The sequence below is a fragment of the Falco punctatus genome, assembly GCF_963210335.1.
Source record: "Falco punctatus genome assembly, chromosome: 8".
NCBI lineage: Eukaryota > Metazoa > Chordata > Aves > Falconiformes > Falconidae > Falco > Falco punctatus.
Window position 1 is genome coordinate 1,697,522 of NC_137588.1, and position 10,748 is coordinate 1,708,269.

Here is a 10,748-nt window from a genome sequence, read left to right on the forward strand (position 1 = left end):
GAATTGGCGGGCCCCGGAACCTGAGTGGCTTATGCCGGGGCCGGGCGCGCATGCGCGTACCGGTGCGCGGCGGGGGCGCGGGGCGGGGCGGCGGCGGGTATGCTGGTTCCCGGGCCGGGCGGCGCGGGGCCCCGCATGGCCGGGGGCGGGGCGGAGGCGGTGGGTGCCGAGCGCTCGCCCGTCCCCGCACGCAGACCTGCCCGCTCAGCGCTGAGGCCGGACGGCGGCGCCGGCTGCTGCTGCCCGTAGGTGAGCGGGGGCCCGGCCCGGCGGGGGCTGCCCCGATCCACCTCCTGGCTCCAGCCCACTTCCCCCGTGGCGGCGGCTGCGGGCTGCGCGGGGGCAGGGGGCCGGCCGGGCCCCGGGGCGAGGGCTGCAGCCGGGCCCTGGGCGGGGGGCGAGGCGGCGCGGCGGGCCTCGGCCTCGGCCCCGGCGGTGCAGCGCGGCCGGGCTGGCGGTAGGGGGCGAGCGGCGCTTGACCTTGGCCCGTGGAAGGGGCCATGTGGCCGCAGGTCCCCGCCCGGGGGGCCCGGGGCCGCATCCCGCCGCCGCGGGTGGTCCGGCGGCGCCTCGCCTGGCCGGGCCGCGCCTGCGGGGCTCCTGTGGGGCTGGGGCTGGGCTGGGCTGGGCCGGGCCGGCCCCGCGCTCGGCCGCTGCCGGGGAGTCCTCGTGGCCGCAGGGGCCCAGGCCCGCCCGGCCGCAGCCGCCTTCCCCGCAGCTGCGGGCGTGTCTGTTCCAGCCGTCGAGAAACTAAAAGCTCAGGGTCACTTCCTTGGCTTTCTGAAACCTTTTTATTCTTTCTTGTTCTAGAAGTATATGTGCAAAGCCGTAATGCTTATGTTTTCCTTCGGATTTTTTTTAATCTTTCAGACATGCTCCGTTTATCTACAGTGCTCGGTCAGATGAGGCCGGTGTCCAGGGCACTCGCCCCCCATCTAACACGAGCGTATGCAAAAGATGTGAAGTTCGGGGCAGATGCTAGAGCTCTTATGCTCCAAGGCGTGGATCTTCTAGCAGATGCTGTAGCTGTCACCATGGGGCCGAAGGTAATGGAAGATTTTGCATTTGTTGTATGTAAATGTCTGTAGGCGCCCCAGCAGCGAAGGGCGGTGAGCTTTCCCGGGGCAGCGCTGCGGGAGTGCCCGCCGCAGGGCCGTGACCCGCAGCTGCAGGGCCACGCACAGCCTGCTGCAGGCAGCCATGTTCCCGTTCGCGTCATTGGAGCGTGACAGTAGCGTGCGTGCTTTTCGGAGGAGCAAAGTGAAATGAATGGGATGGCTGTGAAAGGCGCAGTGTATTTGTTCAGGCGGTTTGAAGGTTAAGGGGGTGTGCATGATAGGTTACTGCAGCTCAGCTGTTGGCCCGTACCAATGCAGTAGGTAATGTAACTATATCGTGACATGGGTTAACTAGCACGTGGGGTTTTTAAAAATTTTCTTCTAATTGTAAATGATGGTTCTGTATCACCCTGCCGTTTAGTATTCACAATGCGAAAGGAATGTTGAAAGCATCCAGTTGAGTTCTCAATTGGCTGCTAAATGTTACCAGCTTAAGTGGAACCCTGTGGCGGTGGCATAACTTCATGTTGCCAGTGGGATGGAAGGTAGCGTCTGTTTCCCTGCAAGTACTCCATCTTTTGGAAGACCGTCTACTGCATTCTGCATAGTCATGCAATGTGCAGTAAGGCTTGAAACGATGTTCCTTTTTAGGGAAGAGACACTGACTTTCTCTGTGCTCACAGGAATATCTGTTCCCTGTTAAAGGAGAAACTCACACAGGTGTGGGTACAACTGGGCTTGCTTCAGTCACATCTCGGAGCTGGGCCACCACCCCAGTGAGTGGCAGAGAACCAAGTGATACAGCACAGCTTATATACACTTATCAAACCGTTAGTCAACGTCTGAAGTTTTTAGGAGTTTCCTTTGGTCCTGTCAGTTCTGCGAATCCATCACCTGACTGTCCAGTTGATTCATCTCCTCGGTTCCAGGCTCCTCCTCAGATTGTGATTTTTCTGCCTGCTTTAACTCACCTGCTCCTTCAAGCATGCTTAGTCTTTGAACAAGCACTTCCTATTCACATCTACTAATTTCTTTTCTAGGAACACCTGTGTTTCTGAGAGCACCTGGTACAGAAATTGACCATCTATTGCTTTTCTGTTCTCCCACCGATTAACTTGACTGGGTTTTAAACCAGCCTTGGATTAGGGCTGTATGAGGGCCGGGGCCTGGTTATGCCAGTTAGCAGCTTCAGCACTTTAAATTTCTTAATTCAAAACACATTTTCTTTAACATCTTTAAATAACAGCCTGTGTGTGGCTGTTCTCAAGGCTGCTTGTCCTCTGCAACATCAGCTTGTGTATTTATTGCACCTTTTTTGTGCTGCTATCTTTATTTAAAGGCAAAAATGCCATAAGCTGAGCAGATGAAGGTTAAAGAGCAGAGATGTCTGCAAGCTGTAGCTGTTTTACATAAAGGAACAAAGTTTAAGTGTAGCCAGTTAATATAACTCCAGGGTTTTGGGATCAAGCTGCTGTGTGAATGCCTTGAGTGTGGTTCTAGTGCCCTGGCTAAAGGGCGCTTCCTGATGCAACTTGCTGTAACCTTGCGGGGGTTTTGTTCCAGCGTTCTCATTTCATCTGCTGTTGCGCGTGTATCTGTAGGCTTGTAGGGGTTGTACTGCAATGACCTGACTCTGCTTCCAGCGTTGTAAGAAATGTTGTGCTGGTGGGGAAACTTGCCTTTGGCGCTGTTCTGTCTTTAAAGAAACGTGGTTTGCAGTTTCACGCAATCTTTTGTTGCTGCTTACCGACATGGTGATTACTTTGTCAGGAGTAGTTTGTGTGTGCTTGGATTCTCGACGTGCAGGACCATTCAAAATGGGTGTGCGTTCCCCGGCGGCGTGCCTTTTCTCAGAAACACAGACCACATGTTTGAATGTAAGTGATTAATGTCATCAGAGACAAGTAGATCTTGCTGTGCCTGTCCCCTCATAGCTACCAAACACACACTTGAAATAAGATTATGTCAAAACTGAACAAAATTGGGGAGAGACTACACAAAACCAAGGATGGAGTACATAAAGAACGTAGCAGTAGCAGGATCTTCCAGTGGTTTTCCGTAGCCTTGAACAACTTTTAGGATTAGGGAAAGCGCAGGTCAAATCAAACAGCGGTTAAGAAGCCAGACGACACGTTGTTTTGGTGTGATTGTTTTACAGCACAGTTAGAATTACGTGAGCACTTTCACAAGTTCAGCACCAGTAATTGAAGCTTAATGCTGCTTCTGCAGCTGCTAGGGGTGGGTGTGCTTCAGAAGCAGCGTAGCCTGGTGCGTGGCAGGAGGCCAGAGTCAGTTAACTCGGTGAGGCAGACGTGAGCGGGCTCTGCGCACGCGAGGAACGCACTGTGCGGTGCCGTAGCAGCAGCATGCTGTCTGGGAGCGCTGAGCTGGCTTGGCACGTGGTGCGTGACCCGGGCTCAGATTGGCGCTGAGGCCGCGCTGGTGTGTTGCTGGTGTGGTGTTGCTGCAGCCATGCCCGGCGGCCGCTGGCGTGCTGGGCTCAGCAGGGCCCGAGGGATCTTCTGCGGGGTCAGCGGGGGTGCCCGCAGGGGAGTGGGGCACCTGCTCTCTCGCACCAGCTCCCGCTGCCAGGATGGCTGAGGGCTTCCAGGGCGGCAGGGGTGGACCTCCTAGCAGTTCTGCTGCTTCCAGCTCAAGCTGGAGCGTGACCGATGGGGGCAGCTACTAAAGCTGCTGAATTCTTCTGGGAAGGAGCAGTCTGTTGTGCAGGCGCAGCTGCCCTGCATGGCCCGTGGTTTCCCACGTTCACCAGGTCTGGATATGCTGCAGGGGAGAGTCCAGCTGCTGAGATGGAGGCAAGTGCAGGCAAAGAAAGGCCTGTTAACTTGCGATGTTTGGGAAGTTATTGCAACACATTAACACAGATTGCTTAAGTATTGTCATTTTTTTCGGTTCTCTTTGCTAATCATTAATAAGGTTTGCAAGTCTCGGCTTTTTTCCAGAACGTGCAACAGGCGGAGCTTTGTATGGCTGGTTTTTAGATTTTGCAAATTCAGTTTGTTGCTGTAGTGTAGTTTTAGGGGAAAATACCAGTGTTAGAGGGAATCTATATTTTTCTCTGGGAGGCCAGACTTACTTAATTGTAGACTTTTGAGTCTGTGGTGTTCAGCATTATGGCTGGGGAGCGAAGCCTCCTTCTGTGAAAGTATAAAACCTTTGAGCCATTTCTTCCAGTCGTGCAGAACCTTGGTAATGTGTGTGCTCGAAAAAAAGTCCCAGCTGAAAGTTCTGTGCCAGGCGGTGTTTCTGTTCTGCCGTGGCTGTTCAAAGGGGTCTTCATCTTCAGTTGAGTTCTTAGAGTAACACGCTGTGGGTTGTGTGGCTCTGATTTAATGTCTGTTCTTTGGCACCCTAGGGAAGAACAGTTATCATCGAACAAAGCTGGGGAAGTCCCAAAGTGACAAAAGATGGCGTGACAGTAGCAAAGGCAATTGACTTAAAAGACAAATACAAAAATATTGGAGCCAAATTAGTTCAAGATGTTGCCAACAATACAAATGAAGAAGCTGGAGACGGTACCACTACTGCGACGGTGCTTGCGCGTGCCATTGCCAAGGAAGGCTTTGAGAAGATCAGCAAAGGAGCTAATCCAGTAGAAATCAGGAGGGGTAAATCTTTTTCCTGTGTTTTTAAGGTTTAATCCCTGTCTGTATTTCACATATCCCAGGTTTGACCAGCTTCCTGAGTAAGCTGCCCTCTTTTTGAAGAGCCGCATGAAGCTTCATTGGAAGAGCAATGAGTAAAGAACCCACTTGCTTCTGTTACGTTACTTGCTCTGAACAATTCTTCATTTTTCTAATAATTTTATGATTTTATATGCAGTGAACTTGTTTAATTTGTCATAAGTAAATTCCATTTAAATCCATTTCTGCATTTAATCAATTTTTGATAAGTACATAAATTTACGGGTGCCATGTAAATAAATTTGCCATAAACGTCAATTGTGACAGAAAGAATGTCGTGCCAGTTCCAAAGATCACTAGGTGTACGGATGGCAGTGGGGAACTAGAACTGCCCGTTGCTGGTTCTGGAGCTTGCAGGCTCGGCGCGTTTGGCCATGTGGACTCTGAAACTTGAACTGTTTGGGGCTGTTTTTTCTGTTCTGTGTGCCTCGCTGTGTTTGCTCACTAGTATTCCGTTCATCTTTAGGGGTGATGCTTGCAGTTGATGCTGTCATAGCTGAACTAAAGAAGCTGTCTAAACCTGTTACAACTCCGGAAGAAATTGCACAGGTTAGGAAAAAAGTTACTAAACCAAGTTTACATAACTGTTCATCCCTCAAAAATATTTTGTCATCAGATTTAATGGAGTTGGGTTGTGCATATATGACACCTGAGTATTTTTCTTCATCTACCAAGATTCAGAGTGTGATTCCTTGAATGATCTTCATGGTTATGCTTTGATTTTCTTGAGTTACTTAAAGTTAGCAATATTCTGCCTTCAGTTACTGCTAGCAGGTAGTTCAGAAGTAGGTAGTTTTTCTCATCCTTGAGTTTCATTCCAAAAATCTGGTCCTGAATTTGTGTACTGGGGAAGAGTTGATGAGAGCAGAGATGTGTTTGTGGGTGGAAGGTGACGGCGGACTCCTGGGGGCATGGTGGGCCTGCTGTGGGAGGCTCGGGTAGAGGTGGGTGCCCAGCTGGGTCTGGGGCACTGGGCATGCTGGCCTGCGTGTGCTGCCTGGCTGCGCTGGAGCTGCGAGCCGTGCCGGCGGGGCTCTCGGGTCCTGGCGCGGCTGTGCGATGGCTGGCTGCCCTGTCTTGTCAGGAAAGACAGGAGAATCAAAATGGTTGTTCTGATTTTCTGCATAGTGAGGAAATATCGCTTGTGTTGTGACATGCAGTTACATGAGGTTACTGTTCCAGGTTGCCACGATATCGGCGAATGGAGATCAGGAAGTCGGCAATATAATCTCCAATGCAATGAAGAAAGTTGGACGGAAGGGTGTGATCACTGTCAAGGTAAGAACTGCCCAATGTATGGACTACATGCAAAGCCACTGTCGGCTTTTGTGGCACGTGATGTAGCTGCTGCCGCTCACATGCGGTATCCCACCGTAATTCCCTCCTCCCCAGCTCAATTAGATAGGGGTCTGGTTGCTGTTCCCTCTTAACAATCCTTTATTTTGAAGGGAGGCACATAAAGCCGATGTGTGGTACGGAGCCTATCTCTGCGTGTGCTTATGGTGGTAAATAAGGGAGCTTTAATGTAGAATTTCTTGCATCTAAACAGGATGGAAAAACTCTGAATGATGAATTGGAAATCATTGAGGGTATGAAATTTGACAGAGGCTACATCTCTCCGTATTTTATTAACACAACCAAAGGTGAGTTAACAATAACATGTGTCAGATACCTTGTAGGGGCTCTTTGAAGTTACTGTCTGTGGTACCTGCTATAAAGACTTTACAGTCTGTTACGCTGTGTTCCACAGCAAATAGGGCAGGGGGGTCCTTCCACATCAGAAACTTCTAACTCCTGGTAAAAGCTTGGAGTCTTTGGGTTTTGGTTTTTTCCCTTCTCTGCCAAGCATGGACTGTGTCTGTGCGAACATCAAGCTGGCCCTGCAGCACTCCAGAACAGTGCAGAATTGAAGGTGGAGTCTTGGAGACAACAATTTGTGTCTTAACGCTGCTGAAAAGAGCGGCAGTTGCTCCCAAGTAGCTGCTTCAGTGTAAGAGAATGCCCGATACGTTCTTACAACCGGGTTGTTCAGATAACGCCTGTTGTTTCTGCAGGGCAGAAATGCGAGTTCCAGGATGCTTACGTTCTAATCAGCGAAAAGAAAATTTCTAGTGTACAGTCCATAGTTCCAGCTCTTGAAATTGCCAATGCCAACCGCAAACCTTTGGTCATTATCGCTGAAGACGTTGATGGAGAAGCCCTCAGCACTCTGGTCTTGAACAGGTGAGGCTTAAAGTCCGTGCTTGCAGACAGGTACTGCTTTTGTCTGTGCCTGTGTGTATTCCTCCTTTTAAAGGGATACATACAAAAGCATGTATTTGCATTTGCTTACCAGAGAAGCAGCCCCTTTTGTGTGTAGCTACACTGCATCGCTTCAGACAGAACTTCAGTTGTTCCTAACTACCTTTTTGAGCAAAACCAGCTTTTGGCTCATGAAGGGCTCTTCATTTGCTTGTTAGAGCTGTACTGAAATAATTGGCTTTAGTAACTAAGACTCATTCTCTGAACACATGTGGAGTGTTGCTCTCTGAATTCTTCTCTCCAGACTGAAGGTTGGCCTTCAGGTTGTTGCTGTAAAAGCACCGGGTTTTGGTGACAACAGGAAAAACCAGCTTAAGGACATGGCAATTGCTACTGGCGGTGCGGTAAGTAACGATGGTTTAACTGGCTTTTTGCTCCAAGAAATGCTAATGGGGCCTAAGGAGGAAAAGAATGTGTCTTTCTAGGTTCATGGCTGTGTTGCAGGCTGTGTCCTGTTCTTTCAAAAACCAATACTATACTTTGCATTTTTTTTTAAAAAAAAATACAGATATTGGTAACGGCTCTGTAATACAGCCCATGCCAACCATGTGTAGTATGTCCTTTTAACTGACTGAAGCTACGCACCACTTGCTTGTAGCATTTAGGTTGTTAAGGGCAAGAAGGAACTTCAAGGACATTCCTTTGAAACAGCAAAGCTTTCTGGCTGCCTTGTAAAACTGATTGTCTGCCTCAGCTCCAGTGTGGCAGATCTAATTATTTTAAATGTTTGGAACAAACTGGATAATTTTCTTCTGTACTTAAATAGTTGATATGCTGATTAGTGTCCCTTTATGCTGCCTTTTTTTTGTATGTGCTTCAAAACTGTAGTGTGGTACTGGGATCCGAAGGGGGTTATTGAAATAAAACTTCATGTTTAAGCTGATTGGAGTATGAAGTAACAAAGCAGCAAACCCTGCTCTAAAGTCACTTTAGTGCCTATAGTTGTAACCTCTGGAAACAGGAGTAGGGCTCTGTGCACCCGGGGGAGGGGGGGGCAGGATGTGGTGTGTTGAGCTGGGCTGCCGCAGTGCGATTGTTCTGCGCCATTAGCCTGTTCCATGTGTTTGTGTGTCTACAAATAACAAACTTACATCAGGAGAAGTGGTGAATTGCAGCTTTTCACATAATTTGTTTCAGGTGTTTGGAGAAGAGGGTTTGAGCCTAAATGTGGAGGATATCCAGCCCCATGACTTCGGTAAAGTCGGAGAGGTCATCGTGACAAAGGATGACACCATGCTTCTAAAGGGGAAGGGCGAAAAGGCTCAAATTGAAAAACGTATTCAAGAAATCATCGAACAGCTAGAAGTTACCACAAGTGAATACGAAAAAGAGAAACTGAATGAGCGATTGGCCAAACTCTCTGATGGAGTAGCAGTATTGAAGGTGAGAAGTTAAACACCTTCGGAAAGGGGCGCAGCATCGGTCCTTTATTGCCAGTCTTAAGCTGCTGCTGTCTGCTTGTCCCATGATTTGGGTAAGGAATTTGGCTTCTTACAGTGCTATGCTTTGGTATTAAGAACTTGATGAAATAATCAACTGAAACTGTGTGTTCAGGCTTCTTGAGCGCTGAGGTACACAAGAACACTGCCGGCAGGGGAGGGCACCCGGTTAGTTTTCTGGCACTTTGCTGTTAACGGCTCCAGCTGGCGATTTAATCTCGCAGCAGCAGTGCTCTTCCTGCCGGGCTCCTGGAGCGGGCCTTGACACGTTGCTTGCTTGCTGTAGGTTGGTGGCACGAGTGATGTGGAAGTGAATGAGAAGAAGGACCGAGTTACTGATGCCCTGAACGCCACCCGTGCTGCCGTAGAGGAAGGCATCGTTCCAGGCGGGGGCTGTGCGTTGCTTCGCTGCATTCCAGCATTAGATGCCTTAGCTCCAGCCAATGAAGATCAGAAAATTGGTAAGTAAATGGCTTGAATGCGTGTGTGGAAGCGTTAAGAATAGACCTTCTGTCCTGAGCCTTTATAACATTAAATACAGATTGCTTTTGGTGAGCTTTTTGTTAATTCATCTCTAGACCCTCATACTCCCTTGTTACAGCAGTCTCTGCTTTACAGTGGGAAGAAGCTTTCACTGCAGCCCCGACCTGGCTGTGAAAGAGCCAGTTAACAGTAAAGCAGCAGCAGTACCCCCTGCAAGGGGCTGCAGACCATTAAAGGAAGAATTGAGTTGATCGTTAAGCCATTGTAGACGGACATAAAATCCAGGAATGCCTGAGAGATGGTGTGGCATATCAAATGGAAAAAGGCTTTGTGCGATGTTACAGTAATAATACTCCTGACTGCCTTTTGCAGAAGTAAAACTAAAATGGGTGTGAATGTCTTGCGAGGGCTTCATCTGTTGGCAAACGTCAAGTAGCAGAGAACCTTTTTCCCTGAAGCTGATAAAAGTAAACTAGCGTATGTCCTTGCTCAGAGGGTTTTCTTTGTATCGATCTCCAGCACGTGAGTGTGTGCCCTTGCAGCTGGAGCAGCGTATGCAATAGGTAATTCTAAACACCCGTTTTCTTACAGGCATTGAAATAATAAAGAGAACACTGAAAATCCCAGCAATGACGATTGCGAAGAATGCAGGTGTTGAAGGATCACTAATAGTTGAGAAAATCCTGCAGAGTCCGTCAGACATTGGCTATGATGCAATGCTTGGGGACTTTGTAAATATGGTAGAGAAAGGAATCATCGACCCGACAAAGGTAGCCTAAAATAGTCCGAACTCTCAGCTTTCCTCCCCCCTCACGTGACAGTCAGCAGGTATTGAGTTATTTCTTTCCTATTTTTAGGTTGTGAGAACTGCTCTGATGGACGCTGCAGGTGTCGCGTCTCTCCTATCAACAGCCGAAGCAGTGGTGACCGAAATTCCTAAAGAAGAAAAGGAGCCGGCAATGGGAGGAATGGGAGGGATGGGTGGAGGAATGGGAGGTGGCATGTTCTGATTGCTGCGGTAGGGATGCATCACGGGCTGGGCTGTTTAAGACTGACAGGTCTGACTTAAAAACTTCAGATGTCAGTGCAAGAGGGTGGATAGTGACTGAAGTGAGGCTGGTGTTTAAAAGAATCACTGTAACCATCAGTTACTGGATTTCATTTAACACACGTGTAATTGTTTACAGTCATTGTCCATGCCTACAGATAATTTATTTTGTATTTTTTGAATAAAGACATTTGTACATTCCTGATAACTGGGTTGCAAGATCCATCTACCAAGGTCCTGATTCAAAGTTAATTAAGGCACTTGATATTCTGTTTCAGAATTTGTTGGTGCGTGCCAGTACTAGGAAGAACTTGGAAGCCACTGTGCGTGAGACTAGACAGTTGTGTACAAAGTAGGCAAATACACAGTTCTGTGACCTTTATGTAATAAAACAGACTGCTCGAAAGTTACAAAATGTATCACCTTATTCATCTGCACCCAAAGCCATAGTCAGGGGAGAGCCCTGACAGCCTGCTGCTTCTAAGACTGACTAGAAATCCCATACTTAGGCTTGGAAGTAGAGGGGTGGGGGTGGGAGGTGTCCCCTCCAGGAAACAGTCCGTTGTCTAGGATGCTTCTCAGAAAGACAAGTGACTAATTATGGTAAGAAATGCAGAAGCTGAACTGACGGAACAGTTCTTTAAACTATTAAACAATGCTATGAAAATAAGGCACGTGCGCTGGCTTTATTTTGCCCTGTCTGCTGGTTGTTTCA

The 10,748-nt window shown here is 48.8% G+C and overlaps 1 protein-coding gene across 1 annotated transcript; it reads left to right on the forward strand.

The window, feature by feature from the left end:
• Positions 1–90: 90 nt before the first annotated feature.
• On the forward strand, positions 91–10,241 carry HSPD1 (heat shock protein family D (Hsp60) member 1). The gene is made up of 12 exons (XM_080399564.1): positions 91–249; positions 871–1,046; positions 4,435–4,687; positions 5,229–5,311; positions 5,945–6,040; positions 6,312–6,405; positions 6,817–6,985; positions 7,308–7,407; positions 8,201–8,446; positions 8,789–8,963; positions 9,577–9,755; positions 9,843–10,241. The coding sequence occupies exons 2-12, from the start codon at positions 873–875 to the stop codon at positions 9,993–9,995; spliced, it is 1,722 nt and encodes a 573-aa protein (XP_080255690.1). The 5' UTR covers positions 91–249; positions 871–872; the 3' UTR covers positions 9,996–10,241.
• The last annotated feature ends 507 nt before the right edge of the window (positions 10,242–10,748 follow it).

What these genes read in the sequence shown, in the direction of transcription:
- HSPD1 (XM_080399564.1), top strand. Translation starts at nt 873, where the DNA reads ATGCTCCGTTTATCTACAGTGCTCGGTCAGATGAGGCCGGTGTCCAGG. An exon ending in AGGGTGTGATCACTGTCAAG is followed by an intron (nt 6,041 to 6,311) that starts GTAAGAACTGCC and finishes GCATCTAAACAG; the next exon opens with GATGGAAAAACTCTGAATGA. An exon ending in TTTTATTAACACAACCAAAG is followed by an intron (nt 6,406 to 6,816) that starts GTGAGTTAACAA and finishes TTGTTTCTGCAG; the next exon opens with GGCAGAAATGCGAGTTCCAG.